The sequence below is a fragment of the Pecten maximus genome, chromosome 18 (genome assembly GCF_902652985.1).
Source record: "Pecten maximus chromosome 18, xPecMax1.1, whole genome shotgun sequence".
Lineage (NCBI taxonomy): Eukaryota > Metazoa > Mollusca > Bivalvia > Pectinida > Pectinidae > Pecten > Pecten maximus.
Genome location: NC_047032.1, coordinates 7,551,407 through 7,573,458, shown reverse-complemented (window position 1 = coordinate 7,573,458; position 22,052 = coordinate 7,551,407). Strand labels below are relative to the sequence as shown.

General features: G+C 37.5%; 1 protein-coding gene across 2 annotated transcripts; it reads right to left on the bottom strand.

Moving 5' to 3' along the window:
• Positions 1-4,881: 4,881 nt before the first annotated feature.
• Positions 4,882-20,750, bottom strand: LOC117316653 (putative ZDHHC-type palmitoyltransferase 4). 2 transcript variants are annotated; one of them, XM_033871352.1, is made up of 2 exons: positions 20,604-20,750; positions 4,882-6,450 (listed from the first exon to the last, which is right to left on the bottom strand). In XM_033871352.1, exon 2 carries the CDS (start codon positions 6,441-6,443, stop codon positions 5,445-5,447), a length of 999 nt encoding a protein of 332 aa, XP_033727243.1. In that variant the 5' UTR covers positions 6,444-6,450; positions 20,604-20,750; the 3' UTR covers positions 4,882-5,444. The 2 variants fall into 2 exon arrangements, with proteins under 2 accessions (XP_033727243.1, XP_033727244.1); XM_033871353.1 differs by lacking the exon at positions 4,882-6,450 and adding an exon at positions 14,428-15,820.
• Between the last annotated feature and the right edge of the window lie 1,302 nt (positions 20,751-22,052).

The window sequence follows — 22,052 nt, the reverse complement described above, 5'->3', positions numbered from 1 at the left end:
GATGTTTGCTTTTGTTTTCACTACTGTAGTCAGAAATCGATGTCTGACATCTGAATACAATGTCTGTCATTAATTTATATTTGAAAGTAAAACACTGCAATGTATTGCGACACCTAATAATAGACTAGCAAGCAGACAATACTGATAAGTCAAATTATTGCTCCAACTCAAAATAGATAAAGCGAGGACGAAAATACAAACAAAATATATAGCAGGGTTGGGACCCTTATACAAATACAGGAACATGCGTTCCGGGAAAGTGAGCGTATTCTGCTTCATCAACGATACATGCCTTGCAAATCCGTCAAATCCAGGTTTAGTAACATCTTTTATATGATAAACTAGGGTGGTGACAACGGAACGTCGAAATTCGTATCGCACAAGGACATCGAATATTTAGACATAAGATCATGATGTTGACCATAACACGTTCTCATGGTTTTCATCAATGTTCCTCTCTTATTAAGTGTTTCGGCTTCAGCACCTGTAGTATTATTCGGTGTGGAACCATTTGGAACTCATTGGAAGCATCACACTTTCTACTTCCGCGAAGTGTTTGTAATTTCATGATTTGGTTGATAATTTCATTTGGTTAATAACATTTGTTTTAGATGATTCGCTTGCATCAAAAAAGGTGCATCAACAATATTGACAAGGGGACGTAACTCTTCCATACGTTTTCATACATATGCGATTCAACAAATCACTGAAACATACAACAGGTTGGGAACACCCTTGCATTTACAAGGATGCGCTATGTAAAGAAAAGACACGTGCTCGCAAATCCAAAGATGTTTCCAATTTGGACATGGTAGGCCTATTCATCGGTAACAAACATAACACTATGCCCGAGGGGGCTACTCAATACTCAAGTTTGAATAAGATATGACGGTTATAAACGGAAGCAAAATTCCAACTGTTACATGGAATCATATTCGCTAGAGGCAAATTTATATACATAAATCTGACCCTCGACAGAGAAAGACTTTGGAGAGAAACACAGACAGAGATATACCTATATACCATGGACAGGCATATCTACGGAGGCATCTTCGCTAGCCAAGGCTACTAATTGCGTTACATTCAAAGTACACTGGGATACTGACACATACCTAAGACTAGACATATAGAGGAAGACACAAGCGAGGTACTAACAACAATCTCCTGAGAAACAGAATAAACATCAAACAACTGTTTAGCGGGTTTTATTACAAATGAAATTCTGAGATGAAATTCTTCTTACAAAAGATATCAGATCAAATGTTTAATCATGATCAAGATCTGTTGATATGAGGAAAACGCAGTGAATTGAAGTATTGATCAATTTTCATCACTGTTAAATATGTATTTGTCATTAAACCAATATAATTGTACAGATCATTGTTAGAATTGACAATGTAAATTTTAGTTTATATTACTCTCTTGTTACCAGTTGTTATTTTCGTTATCGCGCCAATAATTATGTATTAAACGAGTTCGATTCAAGTTCAGCAATACAGAATTACAATATATTTTCATTTAGTCTCGTCTACTATGTATGAAAACATTTGTTATTTGAGAGTTTGTGTAGATCTACTATGGAGCATCCTCTGGTTAAAAAAAAAAAATTACACATAGGGAGAGAATATTCTAAATTGTACCTTTGAATCTGGAAAAAACTGAATTGAACGCATTGCACTTGATCTGATGGGTTGAGATCTTTTACTTTATTGACAAACGGTCGACCTCAAGGACAGACGGGTTTCGCTTCAGTAAGTTTCACAATCTAAGGACTAATCAATTACCCCGTTACCTTTAAAGTAGGTGATATATTTGAACAATTTTAATAATCCTTTATCCCAGCATGCTATTGGCCAGATATCCTCACTAAATACAACATGTTGACAACGGGCGGACGCCTGACGACGGACGCCGCACAACGACATAAGCTCACTTTGCCCCTTGTGCCTGCTGAGCTATAGACAACACTCGTGTTTTTGTAACTTTTGAAAAATTACTAACTCCGAGTGAAAGAAATACCATATACAACAACCGCTAGTTGTGTAACCTCTATATCTGCTTACTTCGGACAGATGATGTATCAAATAACATTCAGTGGGCAGTTTCTGTCTCAACACTGAGGTACGTCAAATAATTTAACCTTGCTTGTAATAAGCTTCCAAATTCATGTTACTGTCCCAAACGTTGCCGTTTGTAATGTCGGCGTTGATTGACTGATACTGTGGCGTTGTCATTTCCAAGAGAAAAAAAGAGTTCAACAATAAAAGTGGCCCTTCACAGGGATTGTGTATACATAAAAAGAATTAAAATATCAGGATTAATTTGAATATATTCTAATGATTTGGGCCTATTACACAAAAAGCAAAAACAAAGCAAAACACGAGCGTACACTCATAAACCTCTTTGCGGTTTATTTAAAGGACACTTTGCTATATCTCGGTAATAATTTATATTCAAGCTATTTTCCAGATATCAAACAAGTCCAAAAAACATGTTGCTACATCATTGACTTTATTATTCTAAAATATATACACAGGCAAAATGTCTTAAGGTCAATTTGACCTGAAAAACATATTGACCTGAAATTGACCTGATTTGACATGAAAACATTTTGCCTGTGTAATGCTTGTGGAATTTACGTATTTACATAGAGACGTTGAAGCAGTGTACACAAAATATCAAAGCAGGTGTAAACAAATTAACAACAGGTGTATAGATCAACAGTCATATAGTATCACAAAACGTAGTAATATTATATTATCAACAGGTGTAGATATATGTAAACGCAATAATATTGATCTTATCAACAGAAGTAAATATATGAAAACGTAATAGCATTTTTCTCATCAACAGTTATATAATAATGCTGATAACAGGGAGTTATATTTTTCGCCGATATTTAAATTTTGAGGATAGCTAAAATCATGAAAATTTCTTAGAGCATCTTTTTGTTTGTTTAAAACTTTCATTAAATCTTTAAAAATAATTAACCATTGAAAATAAACTTTCATGGTTAAACAAGAGTAAGTGTCAGAACACATGCTTTAACAATAAATATAGGTATCGGATGATCTTAAATGAATTTTCATTCCATATGAGATTTTATTAAAAGAGTTTTAGAAGTTCAACCTTTGAGCCGAGTTTCATAGAAAATTAAACCAAATTCAGATACTGGGAAAACATATATTTTGAATGGTTTTAAGTTCAAGATGTTGAGGACAAGATTTCTGACTGGCGAAAAAAAGGGGTAGATTACACTAATGACATACATATGTATGCAAAAAAAATACATTGGCTTATTCACTGGAAAGCAGGCCAGCTATATGTCATAGAGACAGCAAAGTATCGGAACACATGCTGAATAACAATATATATAGGTATATAGGTAAAAACAGTTGATTGTGTCCGCTGACATTTCTACCAATACGTTAACGAAATCATATGAATATAACTTAAGTAAAATTGCACAAAGGTATGAACGTGGTATCAGCTTGGACATGGAGTCCAAGAATTATTTTTACATTGATTGTCATATACACATAGATACAATAATTATGTACGACATATGTTGATTTACTTATAGTATCACATTACTTTGTTGATCTGTATTTTGATTGGGGTATTGATATACTTCAAAAATATATAATATTAAGACTCTATACAAAATAATAAATATCTAATTACAAAAGTTACCTGGTAGTATTAGTTGAGTTTGGACAAGAGACACGTCAAGTTCATGTCTCGTCCAGCATTAAACCATCAATGTTGTTTCTGATGTTATTTTCGACATGATGAATGATACTAATATAGATCTTGGATAATCTTCCAAGACATCAAATATAAAATGATAACATCTGTGTATTGATGAATATCCAATCTTTGGACTCGACGGAAAATATACGCCCTTCGAATGCCATACAATATGATATACAATTTTGCATTCAGATAAACTTGTGTCACCTTATGAGTGTTAAGGTGCCATGCTCTTGTCCCAAACTGTCCGTACCAATTCAATATCTATTTTCTCAAAAGTTAAAAAAACAAAACAAAAAAACAAGTAATCAGGAGTTGGTCTCCCAGCACATTGAAGTCAACCTGATATCAATCCTGATTATAAAGAACAAGATTCAAGTGCTAGAAATAAACAAAGGGCAAAACCATTTACATCAATAGTCGAACCAAAAGACTGTTCATGGAAGCAATATATGTAATAAATACAAGTTGTCGAAGAATAGAAAATCATATATAAACAAAGGGCAATACCTTTTACAAAAATTCCTTTCATCAAATTTGACAGGCATGTAAAAATGCAGGCATAAAACTGTACAATAATATTTACATATTTATTGATAAAAGAATTGCTGTTTGACATCCCTATTATTTGTTTGTGTAATGTGTGATACGTACGTTGAATTGACCTCAGACAATATAGAGATGAAGAGGTTCTCGTTGTATGTAGAATTGAATTGATATCAGAGGAATATAGAGATTGAGGGGCTTTCATGGTATTTTGAATAGAATTGACGTCAGACCAATATTGAGATATAGGGGTTCTCATAGTATGTCGAATTGAATTGACTTCAGGCCAATATAGAGAAATAGGGGTTCTAATGGTATGTTGTATGGGATTGTCGTATCCCTGTAGGAACTACGGAACCAAATGATTTCCCATAGACGATAATGCTAACGTTTACCACTGTCCTTCTTGTATTGAATTCAGCACCAAAAATCCATCTAAATTTACAACAAAATACACACTTAATTAACTCCCCCTGACAAAAACAGGCTAGGACAAAAATAACTTTTTTTCTATATATTTTACATCTAAATGTATTATTGCCCAGCCCACACATAAAACTTTGGAAACTTCCCTCACCTAAATATCCAATCAATAGGCCCCGATGCATTCACCTTCCTATTAAATCTTCTGGCCAAACGGAGAAAACCCACAATCTATTTTTGATTTGGTTCTGTGGTCCCTGTAGAGTAAATACTTATTAAAAAATCTGTAAATAGAGATTTCCTCACTTTTATATTTCTAGTGATAAATATTATGCTGTACATCATAAAAATAGAGTTTATACATGTTTCAAACAATAATTTAAGTTAATATAAATACAAAATGTATAAATATGCTTCGAAACACATTGGTTATAAATCCGTTATACAATGTACATCATGTATTTCAAATCAATGAACCAATTTCAAATACTAGTACTAAATCTTACTGTATAGTTTGTAAACGTATGTCTGATACGAATTACTTGAAATGTTAATATTGAGCAAATAAGAAATGGGGCGGATTGCCTCGAAAATTTAATATTTTCATTGTCCACACTGTTGTAATTACTTCTTTGCCCTATATATATATATATATAATTTGGTGTAGGTCTCTGCTATTTCTGATTGTATAAAATATTCTTCAACACCTGAGGAAATACATCTTATGCATTATGATCTATTTTCACCCCTTCCCATTTAATGCCGTCGACTTTAGGCGGGAAAAAGTACGACATAGGTAATACGAAATTGAGTGCCCAATAGTCTCCGAACACAGTGCGAAAATTGAAGTTTCTGGAGTTGGTATTTCTAACCGGCATCATTTTGGCCATTTCAAATGCTGTGTATCCTTTCGCTATAACGGTCATTTGGAATGTAAAATATAAAAACCCAAAAGTTCCGAATAAAAATTCTAGATAAATCTGACAAATCATTACAACGATATGAAATGTCAGGGCGGGCCACCGACCGAACAGCCAGCGGTACATTGTAAACGGTGGAAGGAAATCTGTCCAAGACCAGCTCTCCGGATAGTAAAATGTCTGCAGGTATTTATACTGAAAATAACCGCCAACCCATCCACACAGAAGGGCATACAATGCCAGAACAGCGAAGTACTTCTGGTTGTTGAGACCAATACAGTTCCCTACCATAAAACAGTGGTGGTCGCGTTTTAATATACATCCCTGACAAATGTCGCAATGCCACGACCTCGGCGGCATGTCGCACTCGCACTTATCACAGTAACGCCATTGTAGACCCAAATCGTCGTCATAGTGATCGGGGTAGAGGTCAATCGATACTCCATTTTGATAGGTGGAATTTGTCATGTGATTTGATGTAGTTGGCCGATCCTGTGAATTTGATTGGTGTTTATTTCGTTGAACTTTCTTGGGAACAGACGGGTCGCAGAGGATTACACAGAAATAATTATACAAGCCTTCCACGGTGCCAAGGATTACGAAGAAGCTGAGGACATTCCGAGTTCCCTGTGAGTAGTCCTCGAACAGGTAAGGGATTATATAGTAAAGAAACATGAAAAGTTGGGATGGAGCTTCGAACGCCATCAACAGTCGCAGAATTATCTTCAGCGAATAATGATGGAACCTCAGCTTTTCTAGTTTCTCCTCAGGGCTAATCTCCACCGCAACATTCCCCGCCATGTTGGATCTGAAACATATAGTACTGATTGTTACTTTTCCTGTTGTACGGTACCTGATATATTTTGGTGGACTTAGTTTCACATAAACACATTTACACAAAGAAGCCGTAATGCTAAATGGTCTCACCCATAGGTACTGCAGAAAACAATATATAGGAGCTACCATTGGCAACATTGTAATTTAGTGGAAGGATTCAGCGTGACAACCCCTAAAATAAGAACACCGCTAAAATATTTATGTTTTCAGTATATGAAGTGAAACCTGTCTAATCGTATGGCCCAAAATGTGAAAAAATATGCTTGTAGCATACAGGTGGTTCATCAAATAAAGTAAACTTGGCGACGGATAATATTGTTGCATGTCGAAATGAACGGCGGTGTAGTCGGGTGAACAGTATAGCAGGTCATTTTACAGACAGAAAAAATCACCAATTTCTGAGTCCATAAAGATAGTGCAGGACATGAGATATTTTTTAGAATTGAAGGTTTATCCAATTTGTGTGTTGATATAGGTACAGCTGGACAAAGTTTTTTTTTTTTTTTTTTTTTTTTATAGAAATGCGACTTTGCAATTTGTTCATGTTAAGATTCATGTAAATAGTAAATCAAGTGTTATTTATCCATATTAAAATATCACTATTCTGTAGCAATTAAACAGATGTAACTTGACCAATTGTTAAAATGTTTCATGGCTATCCATGGGTCTTGATTTTGACATTTAATTTGTTATATACTACCAGTTAATTTCGGCAAAACAGAAATAAAAACCATGTTTCAGGAGAACAAATAAAGCTCATGTAGATCAGACATATTGCACAAAATATCCATGCCGTTATGGTCACAAGTGTCTATAGCAGGTAGTGTGAGCGCTTGTTTGACCAGATTTTACTCTATTAAAACATAAACGTCGATTCTCCTATGACCTTGAAATGCAAATGGCGGCTATGAATAATAATGCACAAATATGACATATAAGGAGGCATTTCAATTACTAAAAATGCCCATATTAGATACTATCAACACATCTGGGCACAGTAAGAGGAATGTTTTTTTCGAGACAAAAAGTTAAATAGTGGAGTTTGGGTCTATTTTCAGAAATCAGAATATTTAACCTAAAACTCTACTGCTGAACTATTTTCCCTAAAGACGGACTACTTGCTATAATCAGAGTTCTTTATAGTGTCTGATAAGAGCGTTTTTGAAGATTGAAATGCCTCCCTATATGCCAATTTGCATTTCATGGTAAAAAGAGAATCGACGTTTAAGCTTTTATAAAGTAAAATCTGGTCAAACAAGCGCTCGCACTACCTGCTATAGAAACACGACATGGTTATTTTGTGCAATATGTCTGATCTATATGAGCTTTATTTGTTCTCCTGAAACTTGCATTTAATGCTTGTTTTGCCGAAATTAACAGGAAGGTTAACAAATAAAATGTCAAAATCAAGACCCATGGATAGCCATGACACATACCCGGTATTAACAATTGGTAAAGTAATTTCTGTTTAATTGCAACAGAATAGTAATTTTTAATCTGGATAAATATCACCTGATTTACTATTTACATGAGCATTAAGTTCGTCCCTCTACAAACGAATCTTGTAACTGCTAAAGGATGGAGTGTTGGACCACTGGGACAAGTCCAGTCGTTTGATATAGAATTAGCCAGAATTAGAAAACTATGTAACTGTGGAAAGGAATGTATTGATTTGTGTAGATCCAATTGTAAAAACTTTTTTTGGAGGGACGTGTTTAAATCATTAAATAGGCTTAATAATTCAGATTCTATTAGGCTTCCAAAACCAGACTCAATTTTAAAATCACCCATCTGGTATAATAATGATATCAAGGTAAACAACAAGTATGTTTTTTATCAAAACTGGTTTGATGTGGGCATATTAACAATAAATGATTTAATTAAAGATTCAGATGATTTAGCTTTTCTTTCTTTTGAAGAGTTCAGACATAATTTTCGAACTATAAACAGAAATTTTCTCCAATACCATGGACTAGTTTCAGCTATCAAGCGCTTTTTGAAAAAATTTGATTACCTGATTCAAAGACCTCAACAGCCTTTTCTACCTTTTCTATTTGACATATTTTTTAAGAGTGAAAAGGGTTCAAAAGATTTTTATAAATGCCTTATTGCGCCAATATCCATACCTACTGGAACAAGAAAATGGAACCAAGAATTCATTATTGATCAAAATAAATGGGCCAAAATATTCAAACTTCCTTTTATAGTTACCAAAAGTTCTAAATTACAGTGGTTCCAAATGAGAATTATACATCATATTTTGGTAACAAACACTTTCCTTTTTAAAATAAACTTAAGTCCTAGTATTTTATGTAACTTATGTTGTATGGAGCGTGAAACAATAGTGCATTGCTTATGGGAATGCCAAGAGGTTCAGTCACTATTACAGAGATTTGAAGCACTACTTGATATACTTTTAATTCCGTTTGCTTACAATAAAGAATCCTTCCTGTTTGGTATAGTATCACAGTACTGCAGTAATGTTGATAACGAAATTTTAATTCTTATCAAGCATTATATTTATAAAACTAGATGTCTCAGCAACTCTTTAAATCTTTATGCGCTTATTAATGTCATCAAAGATCATTTTTCTATTCAACAATACATTAATTACATAAAAGTGAGAAAATTAAAAGGCAATTTGAACTCAATTGGAAGAAATGGAAACCTGTTCTAGATTTATAGTCATCTGAAAAAGATAGTTCCTCTTTGCATATATAGCTTTAGGTCCCCAAAGACTGACATCGCCTGTTCTAGCTCCTTTCCATTACTTTTATTTTTACCATTTAAAGAAATTTTCTCCCATGCTTCAGTCATGTTTATTTTTGTCTGTCTTTGTGTGTGTGCGTTCTATGTGTGATGGTGTGTCCGGTTATGCGTCTGTCTGTGCGTGTGTCTGTTTTGTCTTGTGTGATGGTGCGTCTATGTGTGTGTCTGTCGGTGTCGAAGTGTGTGTGTGTGTGTAGGTCTGTGTAATGGTGCGTCTGTCTGTGTCTATCTGTCTGTCTTGTCTGTGTGATGGTATGTCTGTCTGCTTCTTTCTCACTCTGTATAAATTTAGGTTAGGTTATGTATGTGTGTTAATTAATATGTAAATCATGTAAGTAGATGTGAGGCTTGTGGTTCAAGTTTAAAATAATCGTGATGAAGATGATGTTTTTTGTGTGATGATAAGGATGATGATGTTTTATTGTGATGAAAAAAATGATAATAATTTATGTATGGATAATGATATCATGATAGATGATGATGATGATGATTAAGTGTGATTCTTTTGATGATGATGATGATGATGATGATGAATGGATGGTGATGAGGGTGATGATGATGATGATGATGATGATGATGGTGGTGATGATGAACCGATGATGATGAGGAGTAAGATGATGATGAAGATGATGATGCTGATATGATGATGATGATGTTTGATTATGTATGATGATGATGATGATGATGATGAATCATAAGTATAGTTACTGTGGGTGTAAGAGTGAGAATGTGTGTGCATATATGTTTCAAATGTTTTGTATTTATGAAAAAAATCTTGAAAAATTAAAAAATAAAAAAAAAAAAAAAAGAATTAGCCAGAAATACCTTATATATCTTGCAAAGTATATTTTTATAGTTCATTATATGATAATGAAGCAAAGTCACATGTTAAATGCCAAGGTTAAATCATATGGTTTTGCTGTAACACAATATTATCTGGGACATAACTTTTGAACAGTTATATCAAGATATCTCATGAAATCAGAAACATATATGCGATCCTGTCGCTGGGTCACGCTTAGGAGCAGTGTCACCCACAGTAACTGTCACCCATAAATACTGTCACCCAGTTGCTTTGTTACCAACATTCGCTGTATCACCCACTTTTGCAGTTTCACCACCATTCAGTGTCACCCTCATTCTGTGTCACCCACAATCATTGTGTCACCCACATTCGCTCTGACACCACATTCGCTCTGACACCCACATTCACTCTGACACCCACATTCGCTCTGACACCCACATTCGCTGTGTTACCAGGTGCTGCACATTGCACTTTCAGTTCAAAGGTCAATCAATTACCCAAATTTTCAAAACAATGTTGTCTGGAGCATAACTTTCAACAGTTAAAGCTGTAAAGATGCTTGTGACATTCAAACTGAATCTTATATCAAAACTAGTTACAATGAAGACTTTACAACAGTAAATATGCAAGGATAGAGATTTTATTTCTGAAATATAGCACACAGATTAACATCAGGATTGATGCTGTACACTAATATAGATAGTAAACTAAAAGGAAAATATATTATGCTTTTAGAACATGGCACATAGCTTTACTGTATATATTTATATAAAAATGCTGAAAAACATATCAAACAGAGATTTGTAAATTCATAAATAAACATCAGTAAATCATATTTTTAAAATATGGCACATACATGTATATTTCAAGATTTTTATTATCAATTTGCTGACAAAAATACAAAAAGATACCACAAAATCACAAATAAATAAATCCTATTTTTGAAAGTATAATATGGCACATCATATTTCTAGGTTAAAATAAAAATTCCTGACAAATGAATTAAACTGAGAATTTTTGTATAAATAGTAAATTCACAAATAAATCATATTTTTGAAATATGGCACACAGATTTCTAGATTTAAACATCAAATTTTTGTTGAAAATTGTACAAAAGGAAATTGCATATTTCCAAAAATGTAAATTATATTTTTAAAAATAAGTCACTTAGGTTTTTTCATTATCAATCAATCAAACCACAGGGACTTGATACAAATTCCCAACCCACAGTTTTTATTATATATTATATGGACTGTAGGTTTGGATTGTGTCATTGAATTCCTATGATCAAAACTACAGACTCAATCAAATGTTCTGAACATATTGCAAATTCACAAATATATAAATTCTATTTATAACCTATAGCACAATGATATCTAGAATTATAATAAAACTGTAAAAAAAATGGTATCAATATAAGTAACAAAGAAAAAAATAAAAATAAATTATATTTATGAAACATTATGAAGGTTTCCGGATTAAACTGCTGACAACTATTATATTGTGACTATAAAATGACACTTAAGTTTAAACTTATTACAGAAACAAGAATTGTAAATTTGCAGACTGTACAAAAATATTTCACTAAAAATGTATGGCACAATTGTATTATTATTGACTTTTTAATGACACCTAAAATGGTTGATTTTTATGGCTGACAGGTAACAGGACAGTTTTACAACTGGTGTCGCACACCAGAAAACTTGCATTAACATTCTAAAATAAATACTGGAATTCCCCTCGTTAAAAATAGATACTGGAAATTTCCCTTGTTATATAAGCACATTTTACTGGGACGGCCAGTGATGTCAGCGATGAAGATCTTCAGCAACTATTGGAAGACAACTTACCAAGCACTTTTTTCCCATGCAATCTAAAATTGGATTAAACACTATGTTATGCAAACCCCATGCAACCCATTCTCAATATTGAATCATAACAAAACTGAAATAACCAGAAAGAAAGAAATTTCATATTTATAGTGACATTGACCTTGACCTTTGAACTTCATATCCAAAAAAAAAGCAATCTCCAACAAGCAATGATGGAACCACAGAGTGAATTTTAGGTTGATATTGTTACTGGAAGGAGTAATGAAAAATACCCTGTCTGCACTAGGGATCAAATTATCAACCTCTCCCCCCCAAGGCAAAGTCTTAACATTTGGACAAAGAGAAATTCCTGCTAGTCTGAGCTAGTAAGGTGACCTTATACTCTCTACTTTTACAATATGCAGACAAAAGATCTTGTGTGGAAATACTGAGTAATACTTTAATTCACAGTGGCAATGACCTTGAACTTCGACCTTTAGACTGAAAAATCAATTTTATTTTATTTTTTCTGTAAGGAAGTGCTGCTTATGTTTTTTAATATGTCTCAAAGGAACTTAACTACAAATAGAACTGTGCAACTATGCACAGACCAATATTCTATTTGAAGTAAAAGTCATCTAACTCTTGGAAAACAATTCCAAGCATGTGTTTGAAGTTTGAGTTGGGTCAATGGCCATGATTATAGCCAAATTGAATTTCAAGTAAGTGTGCAGAAACTAAATACTGCCACCCCAATCTTTTGTCTTCAATCCTGAAAAGCAATCTAAAATATCACTTTAAATATCTACATGATATTACTTATATAGTTTGTATATCAGTGCTAAATGTCCAAATTTTGTACATTTTTGGGTTTTTTTTATGCATAACTTTTTAGTATTTTTAGCAAAATCTGAAAATCAGAAATTTCAAAAATTTGAACCTCTGATACAAATTCATCAATGTTTCTCCCTATTTTTTCTTCATTTTGTAAATTTTAGACATCTATAAATTTAACCTTCGCTGGAAAACTTTAATGATAATTTCATCCTACATCTGAAATCACCTTTTCTCAATGTTAAGCATTATGTAAAATAAATAAACATTGCATAAGTTTAATTTTTTGGTGAAAACTATATACCTTATAGTTGCATTTCGAATTAAAGATTTAAAAACATATATATATATTATTATATCTATACATGTATATAACTATAAATCTTTGACCTTTCGACTTTTTTTCGCTTACTACCAGTAGTTAAATCATGGTAGAGAAATGCACAGGCACTGAGGTAAAATGCTATTTCTCAATGAACATATCACATTTTTATATATGTACGTTAAAGGTAAGTAAAAGTACATATGTATCACATTTAAATGAAATTGAGAAAATGGAACATAACTATGTTAGATTAGAGAATATTAAATATCAGAAAAAAAAAATTGAGTACATATCATCACGTATATAGATCTCTAGGGAAACTCATCTCAATATAAAAATCACTGGTGCTATACATAAGATGTGTGTAGATTTGTTTAAATAAATAACCTTCAAAAAAGCTGAAGTGTACTTAAGAGCACTTGAACCGCTATTCAAACAAAATGCTATCAGAAAAAGGACATTCCTCCAGAGTAATTTATTTTACATCTACAAAATGCTATACGAAAGTCAGAAAGGGACATAACTCCAGATGAAATTCATCCAAAATGCATCATAAGCATAAAGGTACAGTATACACCATTATATACTTTCATATGCAATAACTGTTTATACTGGATGCTGGACATATTATTTTTTGTTTACAAAATACCCGATACCCTGATTACCTTATTTTATTGTTGATTTTTATGTATTAATAAATTAAGTTTGGATTTGAAGTTTTAAAATTAATGAGTTCCGATTACCCTGACCCCCATATTTGTGTACCTACCCTGAAAGTTTTGGCCTTTGTCATGGAAGGACTCTTAAAATCAAGATTCCTTGTCTAATTAACCATAATAAACACTACTAAAAGATGAAAATATTTCTGAAGTATCAAACTATAATTCTCTCTGGCATATTATTTTAGTTTGGTTTGGTTTGTTTTTGTTTAACGTCATATTAACAGCCAGGGTCATTTAAGGACGTGCCAGGTTTGGAGGTGGAGGAAAGCAAGAGTACCCAAAAAAAACCACCGGCCTACGGTCAGTACCTGGCAACTGCCTCACGTAGGTTTCGAACTAGCAACCGAGAGGTGGAGGGCTAGTGATAAAGTGTCAGGACACCTTAACCACTCGGCCACTGGAGTTTTAGCAATGAATAGTGTTTATTATTGTGTAAATAGTCCATATGGCAGCAAGATGTACGGTGGTTAGATGCCATGGAAACCAATTCGGATAACTTTACTGCATTTGCCCACCATACATTTTGAACATTATAACAACATTAAAACCACTGTTCAATACTTGGCCGAGTGGTTAAGGTGTACCGACACTTTATCACTAGCCCTCCACAACTGGGTTGCGAGTTCGAAACCTACGTGGGGCAGTTGCCAGATACTGACCGTAGGCCGGTGGTTTTGGTACTCCGGCTTTCCTCCACCTCCAAAACCTGGAACGTCCTTAAATGACCCTGGCTGTTAATAGGACGTTAAACAAAAACAAACCAAGCCAATTCAAAACCTATATTTTCATTGCCTTTCCATTTTCATCAATTTTGAAAACTGAAACAACACAAAAATTACCGCCTTTTCTAATGTCACATGACCAACTGGGTGTTATAGCCTGAGGCAATGGGTGTTATAGGTGTATGACAGCAACAGCCTCTTAGCATTGTGTCTATGGGAAAATGCGGAGCAAATGTAAACATAACGCAATAACATGCATCATCTTTTTTTTAGTTGCTTTAGTTGTTTTTTTCCTGAAGATTTGCGTTATGATCTAGTTTGACACCTTCCCATCTTCTGCCATCTTCTCTCTGACGGAAAATCAGCTGCATTGGAAAAAGGAAATTTAGAATCCAAAAGTCACCAAACACAGATCGAAAGTTATGATTCACACTATTTAAGTTTCGAATAGGAATGGATTTTGCAAGCTCATAAAGAGTCTTTCCCTGGGCAATTATGGAGATTTGTGAGGTGAAATAAGCAAAGCCGAAAAACCCAAAGAGGAATTCAAGATAGACCTGAGAAATCATGACACATATGTGTAGAGACATTGTGTCTACAGTCCCGAACAGCCAGCGGTAGAATGCTACTGGGGGTATAAAGTCCGTCCAGGAGTAAACTTATCGGACAGTAGTACACCAGGAGGTATCGGTATTGGAAATATCCCCCCAGCAACCCAACAAGTACTGCATAAAATGTCAATACCACGAAAATATCTCTGGTTTTTAAAACCGATACAATTCCCAACCATGAAACAGTGGTGATCACGTTTTAAGATACATGCTTGGCATGTATCACAATGATGGGTGCGAGGGGGTTTGTACATTTTACAAATTTCACAATATTTCCACCTCAAACCCAGTAACTTCAACATTTTGTGACTGCGTTGGAAGAGCATATCCATTCTGACTGCTTGTGTGTATTGACACAAAATGATCAGGTGGATTTTCCCAGCGCTGGTTCAGTCCTGGTACGTCGGGACGATCTTTATCCTTTGGGAGACTTGTATCATATAATATTGTACACAAAAAGTTTGAAACACCCTGGATAGCCAAGTATGTGATGAAAACTTTTAGATAATACTGCGTCCAGTCATCATAATCTTCAAACAGGTATGGAATAATGTAGTATTGAAACATGAAGAGCTGGGTCGGAGCCTGGACTGCCATCAAGCATCTCATCGTTATCTTTGCTGCATTTTTGTGGCGCCTGTCAGCTTTCTTGTCATGGTAATGGTCACGAAGTTTTTCCCTTAAAGTTTTTGGCTTCTCCTTGCTACCTATATCCAGCACCACTTCCCCCGCCATATTGAATCTGAAATTCATTTCAAATATTATATTATTTCATTATATTATAAAATCATTTCAAATACAAAAATTGAATTTTAATATTATAAAATCACAATATGATTTATCAATATTAAAAAACCATTTTTTTTTCATGTATTAAAAATGATTTGTTAATATTAGAAATATTTTAATATTTGATAATGAATTATTTGTTTTTATTCAGTAATCATGTTATTATCTGATATGGACAAAATATCTATATAACTTTATCCTGTTCATGTCGCTAGAAGGCAGAGGAGGGATTAGGAGGATGGAGTAAAAAGGGGCTGGCCAGTTATAGGACAGAGGAGTAGGTTCATTAGAGGAAAGAGGAGTGGGTCAATTAGAGGACAGAGAAGTGGGTCCATAAGATGATAGAGGAATGGGTCCATTATAGGAGTGGGTCCATTAGAGGACAGAGGAGTGGGTCCATTAGAGGAGTGGGTCCATTAGAGGACAGAGAAGTGGGTCCATAAGATGATAGAGGAGTGGGTCCATTAGAGGAGTGGGTCCATTAGAGGACAGAGGAGAGGGTCCATTAGAGGACAGAGGAGTGGATAAATTAGAGGAAAGAGGAGTGGGTCCATTAAAGAGAGGAGTGGGTCTATTAGAGGACAGAGGAGTGGGTTCATTAGAGGACAGAGGAGTGGGTCCATTAGAGAGAGGAGTGGGTCTATTAGAGGACAGAGGAGTGGGTTCATTAGAGGACAGAGGAGTGGGTTCATTAGAGGACAGAGGAATGGGTCCATTAGAGGACAGCGGAGTGGGTCAATTAGAGGACAGAGGAGTGGGTCAATTAGAGGACAAAGAAGTGGGTCAATTAGAGGACAGAGGAGTGGGTCAATTAGATGATAGAGGAGTGGGTCCATTAGAGAGAGGAGTGGATTCACTAGAGGACAGGTGACCACCTCCGTGGAGGCTAGGTGACCACCTCCGTGGAGGCCAGGTGACCACCTCCGTTGAGGCCAGGTGACCACCTCCGTGGAGGCCAGGTGACAACGTGCACCTCCGTGGAGGCTAGGTGACCACCTCTGTGGAGGCCAGGTGACCACCTCTGTGGAGGCCAGGTGACCACCTCCGTGGAGGCCAGGTGACCATCTCTGTGGAGGCCAGGTGACCACCTCCGTGGAGGCTAGGTGACCACTCCCGTGGAGGCCGGATGACCACCTCTGTGGAGGCCAGGTGACCACCCCTGTGGAGGCCAGGTGACCACCCCTGTGAAGGTCAGGTGACCACCTCTGTGGATGCCAGGTGACCACCTCTGTCGAGGCCATACCTAACAAGTTATTGCGAATCAAAAACTGGATGAAAATGTGTATTTATGACACCAACAGAAAGTATAGAGGAAATTCAAAAAAATAATAACTGGTCCAATGGACCAAGTTCCCATCCAAATTAGTCCCACAATGCAACAGGAGGGTTATCAGTCAACAACAACAATGGCTGAACGCCGAAAGCATGTGCCAGCAAAAACCAGGTACATATATATCTTATCATATGTCCCTGCCAAAACCCAGACAGCTATGAAAACATTAACAGGCAAGTTCATGCATACTCAATATGTAAACAAACGGCCATGTGTGTAGTTTATGCGTCGTGTACGTTGTTGTAGCCTCATTCTTGGCTCCATGGCAAATCTCGCGATAAAAATAAATGTGGCGAGTTATTTTTATACACTGATGTCGCAAAGATTCCCCCGGTCAAGCATCCAATCCAACGGTCATTTTAATATTCGGAGAGCGTGACTAAACATCTGGGATTGCCATTAATACATGTGTGTAACTAGAATTTTAGGTTATTTTAGAGTATGCGGCTTTAAGCAGCAAAAAGAAAAAGAATTGGATTATATTTTCTATGTACCATGGATCTACAACAACCACCAGTAAAGGTTTAACCGCAGCTGTTTTGAATTGTCTCCCTCTAATGGATGGTAAAATAACAGAAAATAAGTTTTTTTCTGGCTAAGAGTTACTTCCCTTGGATGATACTACATTAGCTACATAACTATACATTTCCTGGAGAGCAAAATAGTTAACAATAGCTGTGATCATGATCTGTAATGGAAAGGGTAGGAGATTTTAAGTTGGTAATTGGGGTGAGGGAAAGGGGCGTATGTGCATCGTTTTATGTGTTTTATATTTTGCCTCTTAGAAAGTAATACATGTACAATCATACATTAATATTAATTATCAAAATGGTAAGGATGGGTAGTTTTTCCTTTAATCAAAGGTTAGACTAGTGATTCAGAAAAATATTATCCAATCCTAGTAAATTAAGAAAGAAGCATATTTTTCTAAATATCTAATAAAGAGACACATGCACCTGTGTGTGGTTTTAACTAAATACAGGTACTGTTAACCCTATTGTAAAATTGTAAAATAGAAAATCAAGGACTTGTCAGTCGGTAGAAAAATTAATACCTATAAAGGGGGGGGGGGGGGGGGGGTGGATGTTCTGTGTGGTGTCGGGGAGGGGGGTGATGTTCTGTGTGGTGTTGGGGAGGGGGTGATGTTCTGTGTGGTGTTGGGGAGGGGGTGATGTTCTGTGTGGTGTCGGGGAGGGGGGTGATGTTCTGTGTGGTGTCGGGGAGGGGGGTGATGTTCTGTGTGGTGTTGGAGGAGGGGGTGATGTTCTGTGTGGTGTCGGGGAGGGGGGTGATGTTCTGTGTGGTGTTGGGGAGGGGGGATGATGTTCTGTGTGGTGTTGGGGAGGGGGTGATGTTTGTGTGGTGTCGGGGAGGGGGGGTGATGTTCTGTGTGGTGTTGGGGAGGGGGGTGATGTTCTGTGTGGTGTCAGGGGAGGGGGTGAGTGTTCTGTGTTGTGTCGGGGAGGGGTGATGTTCTGTGTGGTGTCGGGGAGGGGGGTGATGTTCTGTGTGGTGTTGGGGAGGGGGGTGATGTTCTGTGTGGTGTCGGGGAGGGGGGTGATGTTCTGTGTGGTGTTGGGGAGGGGGGTGATGTTCTGTGTGGTGTTGGGGAGGGGGGGTGATGTTCTGTGTGGTGTTGGGGAGGGGGGGTGATGTTCTGTGTGGTGTCGGGGGGAGGGGGTGATGTTCTGTGTGGTGTCGGGGAGGGGGGTGATGTTCTGTGTGGTGTCGGGGAGGGGGTGATGTTCTGTGTGGTGTCGGGGAGGGGGGTGATGTTCTGTGTGGTGTTGGGGAGGGGGGTGATGTTCTGTGTGGTGTTGGGGAGGGGGGGTGATGTTCTGTGTGGTGTTGGGGAGGGGGGTGATGTTCTGTGTGGTGTTGGGGGAGGGGGGGGTGATGTTCTGTGTGGTGTTGGGGAGGGGGGTGATGTTCTGTGTGGTGTTGGGGGGGGGGGTGATGTTTTTCTGTGGTTGTTGTGGGTGGGGGGGTGATGTTTGTGTGGGTTTGGTGGAGGGGGGTGTGTGTTTTTTCTGTTTGTGTCGGGAGGGGGTGATGTTTCTGTGTGGTGTTGGGGAGGGGGGTGATGGTTTTGTGTGGTGTTTGGGGAGGGGGGTGATGTTCTGTGTGGTGTTGGGGAGGGGGGTGATGTTCTGGTGTGGTGTTGGGGAGGGGGGTGATGGTTTTGGTGGTTTTTGGGGTGGGGGGGGGGGTGATGTTCTGTTGTGGTTTTTTGGGAGGGGGTGATGTTCTGTGTGGTGTTGGGAGGGGGGGTATGTTCTGTGTGGTGTTGGGGAGGGGGGGTGATGTTCTGTGTGGTGTCGGGGAGGGGGGTGATGTTCTGTGTGTGTCAGGGAGGGGGAGGGGGTGATGTTCTGTGTGGTGTTGGGGAGGGGGTGATGTTCTGTGTGGTGTTGGGGAGGGGGTGATGTTCTGTGTGGTGTTGGGGGGGGGGGGATGATGTTCTGTGTGGTGTTGGGGAAGGGGGTGATTTTATGGTGTGTTTTGGGGAGGGGTGATGTTCTGTGTGGTGTTTGGGGAGGGGGTTGATGTTCTGTCGTGGTGTTGGGGGGGGTGTGATGTTCTGTGTGGTTTTGGGAGCGGGGGTGATGTTCTTGTGTGGTGAGTGGAGGGGGGGTGATGTATCTGTGTGGTGTCGGGGAGGGGTGATGATTCTGGGTGGTGTTGGGAGGTGGTGAGTTCTGTGTGGTTTCGGGAAGGGAGTGATGTTCTGTGTGGTGTTGGGGCAGGGGTTTGATGTTTCTGTGTGTGTTGGAGAAGGGGGTGATGTTCTGTGTGGTGTCGGGGAGGGGGGTGATGTTCTGTGTGGTGTTGGGGAGGGGTGTTGATGTTCTGTGTGGTGTCGGGGAGGGGGTTGATGTTCTGTGTGGTGTTGGGGAGGGAGGGGGGTCATTATCCCATTTTTTATCAAATTTCAGAATATAATATGAATTCTTAATTGATAGTGTTGTGGTTGTTAACTTATGTCATATGTTACTCAAAACCCGAAATCGAGCCCCTGGGCACCAGAAATCTAGCTGTCAGATAGCCTGAGTTCTTCTGGTCCTGACACCATGTCTGTGAAGGGCCCGTACACCAGTCACCAGGGCCAGAGGAAACTCGGGCTAGCTGTCAGAATGTACAGGTCTGGTGTTAGCCCAAATGAAACTCTAGGGCTACTAATTAAAACCTAGTCAATATTTAGCCTATTTGCCATTATAACGCACCGGGGTGTCCAGCGCTGAGCATTTATACTGTATATATAAATCGTTCCATTCGCAGGTCCTCTATAGCCTCGTCTGTCAATACATCCAATGTACATGGATTATACAGCTGTTATATATTGGATGTATTGACAGACGAGGCTAGGACCCGTGTTCCATTTAAAACAACGTGATATACGTACCTGTTTAATATAGATCCTATAATATGTTATTATCCTGTAGATGTGTGGTAATGTCAGTGTCACTCGGCTCCGGCCATTATTTCTAACTTCATTTTCACGTCTAGCCTAGGACGTGAAAGCACATGTACGGACTTAACGGTTCCGAACACGCTTTCTTACACCGTCACGGGTCACCTAACGCCGGTAATACGGGTGCGCATGCACCTGTTTACTTGTTGCCCCTGACAACACGACACACGTACACACCTGTCCTAAAATCACTGCCTGCATGATCAATTATAAATTCCATATCTGATCGTTAATTGACGGTTATAGTAATCAATATCTAGATAACATCAATACTTTTTTACACTGTCTATCTGGTTATTCAAGAGTTTGAAACTCAGCGGTGATATCTATTCTGATAATAGTGAATAAAAAAGAGCCAGAAAATACAACACAAATTCTTTATATATAGGGTATTTCTGGCTATTTATTTTTGAATATATGACTTGTCGATGTCCCTGCGATTCAATTTAGTTTTTTTATTCGGTCCGAATGGGGTAAGAAGGATACATGTCACTTAACAATATTTTTACGAAGGTACATGTATATATCTTATTCATTTATCATATTTAAAGTAAACAAAAAAATAAAAAACAAAAGGAAAATAGAAATCTGTGAAAAAGGGTAGTATACGGACCACGATGTTAGCGAAGACTATTGGCGACGTATTGAAACTATATAATTTAGAAATCATTCAACCAGAAACATATGCTATTATTTTGAGGTCCAAAATAACTTTATCTATAGAACATATATATACAACAATGCCTCCTCCCCCCCCCCCCCCCCCCCCCCCCCCCCCCCCCCCCCCCCCCCCCCCCCCCCCCCCCCCCACCCCCCCCCCCCCCCCCCCCCCCCCTCCTTCCGTCAAATATACTATTATTCAATAATTTGTAAAACGGAATAAGATCAAATTGAATTGAAATATTATTAAGGGGCCGCGACAGCTCAGTCGGTTAGAACACAGGTCACGTTACCCTAATTGCTCTGGATGGCATGTCGCATATCTTCCGTATGTTGTTCAGTGAGGTAGTCACCAACTACTACAAGCAGACCCTGTCTCAAATGATCCTAGCTGTCCATCGGGGCGATAAACCAAGCACAAAAATACATGTTAAAAATGTAGACATTTTATCTCGCTATAATACGAATTACTTTGCATTGTATGTTTAGTTTTGATTTAGGAAAAGACTGAAACCGACATTTTGGAGAGGACTTATACAGGCTTGCATTTTGTCCAATCCACATGTGTTATAGACAAAATTATTTGTTGAAACGAAACGATATTGGTACCAACACGTCACGTGGAATAGCGTGACCTTCAATGTAATCATAGAACAGATTTAACGTTATTAGTGACATAGGATGTCAAACACTTAAGCTCTCAGTTAAATTTAAATGTCA